The sequence below is a fragment of the Folsomia candida genome, unplaced genomic scaffold (assembly GCF_002217175.1).
Source record: "Folsomia candida strain VU population unplaced genomic scaffold, ASM221717v1 Fcan01_Sc005, whole genome shotgun sequence".
Taxonomy (NCBI): domain Eukaryota; kingdom Metazoa; phylum Arthropoda; class Collembola; order Entomobryomorpha; family Isotomidae; genus Folsomia; species Folsomia candida.
The window spans coordinates 4,033,816-4,035,522 of NW_019091197.1; the positions used below are offsets into that span (position 1 = coordinate 4,033,816).

At 36.3% G+C, this 1,707-nt stretch overlaps 1 protein-coding gene across 1 annotated transcript; it reads right to left on the reverse strand.

Annotated features, from left to right (window-relative positions):
• Window positions 1-639: 639 nt before the first annotated feature.
• LOC110850095 lies at window positions 640-1,502 on the reverse strand. Its single transcript, XM_022097578.2, has 3 exons — window positions 1,341-1,502; window positions 1,018-1,256; window positions 640-922 (listed from the first exon to the last, which is right to left on the reverse strand). The coding sequence occupies exons 1-3, from the start codon at window positions 1,358-1,360 to the stop codon at window positions 843-845; spliced, it is 339 nt and encodes a 112-aa protein (XP_021953270.1). The 5' UTR covers window positions 1,361-1,502; the 3' UTR covers window positions 640-842.
• Window positions 1,503-1,707: the final 205 nt, after the last annotated feature.

Sequence of the window (1,707 nt, forward strand, 5' to 3'; positions counted from 1 at the left end):
ACATAAGAGTCCCACATTAATATGGGTGCAAGCAAGTATTAGTACGTACTTATCAGACTTTGTTATTAAAAAACATGTATCTGTACATTACCCGCATGTAATTTTTTACTTGTTTTTCAGGTTATGTAAGAGAACGACATACATACATATATACATATATATATGACACATAGAATAGTTTAATATGTTATGCTAAAAAGGGAAGTTACTCTTTTAACGTATCCGGTAACGTATCCGAAATACTTAATAAGAAAGAAGGTGATTAATTGAAGTGTAAACCTAACCCGAGCTGCCAAATCCTAGTACCGAAAAACTAACGAAATTGAACACCATAATGTAACGATTCGGCGCCGAAATTTATCAATGGTACCGATCAGGTTGGGTATCAACGTTCACTAACGAGCACCGATTATACACCTACATTTCGGTGCCAAATCCGCACGGAATATTCAGTACCAATGAGTAGGCAATGAAATAGCGTTGATTTGGTGCTAACTGCGAAATTTCGGTACCTTTTCATTAACGAAGTAGCGTTGCATTTCGGTACCTTTTCGTCGGCGCCTAATCGTTACATACTGTGTAGCTCGGGAAGGTTACCGACCCCCGGGAAATAATAATTAATTATGCAAGTACAGTATATATTTAGATAGTTGCAGGAATGTGGGATTTATTTCCAGAAAAGTATTAATACGTAATTATACTAACATTTTGTAATGTTAACTTCAAGAATATTAATTTTGAAACACTTCCCAAAATTTAATTGAATACCTACTTGATATAGAAAGGATCTAAGCACACGAAATCTAGCAAACGTCGAAATTTTGTATCATCGCTGTAAAAAGTTACTGCAGTTCTAGTGTCCACATTGTGGTTTTTCCGGTCTGGTTGTCCCTCTTGGAAATGCAGTCCTTCACTTGGAATCCTGGGAAAAAAATGTACACATATGCAAATTATCATTAATATACTGTGCTGGGATTATATTGGCAAATATTTTTTCACATTAAAGTCAATTGTTACCTAAAAATGCAAGCGTGTTGAGGAAGGAGACGGAAATAATGTGAAGGATGGGTTCGTCATTTTGCCAGCTGCCATGTCGAAATGTAGGCTCTTCTTCCGGTCCCAAAAATACAGCGACATCCTCTGTTTTCTGCTGGAATTTCGGAAATTTGTTAAGAAATTTTTCCTTCCGCTCGTTATCCAATCCATGAATGGTAACATTCCATCCCTCCACCGGGCTGGCGATTTGGTAACGAAGGCTACACGTTGAGAAAAGTAGTAACATTTTAAGATATTTGTAAGAGGGAACAATCTATCATATTTGACAAACAAAAAAAACTTACGAAATAGTACAAATAGTCATTCTTGATTCTTTAATTAGCAGCCTCTCTTGAAATGAAACCGTAAATTTATTTAGTTAACTGGAGCTATGCAGAAAATTAACTTTCCGGCTCTGGAGTTGGCAAAGAAGTGAAGGTTGAAATGGAGGGTTTAAAGGTTTAAATGGTTAGCTAACCCTTACATTCAGCCCTATTTATATCCTACAGCACACACATACATATGCAGTGTACACACAAAAACTGGAATTTAAGTATGAAGGGCTACGTAATCTGCATATTTTTAGCTGTCTTTCCTACTTTCTAAAATTTCTTGGAAAACGGTTTGTATTAATAGTTGGTTGGACTGCATGTAACGAATACGAGTTGACCA

Excerpts from the sequence above, each read along its gene's own strand:
- LOC110850095 (XM_022097578.2), bottom strand. The coding sequence starts at position 1,360 with ATGACTATTTGTACTATTTC. Across the intron at positions 1,257-1,340 it reads ATGACTATTTGTACTATTTC|CCTTCGTTACCAAATCGCCA; the intron begins GTAAGTTTTTTT and ends CTCAACGTGTAG. Across the intron at positions 923-1,017 it reads CAACACGCTTGCATTTTTAG|GATTCCAAGTGAAGGACTGC; the intron begins GTAACAATTGAC and ends TTTTTTTCCCAG.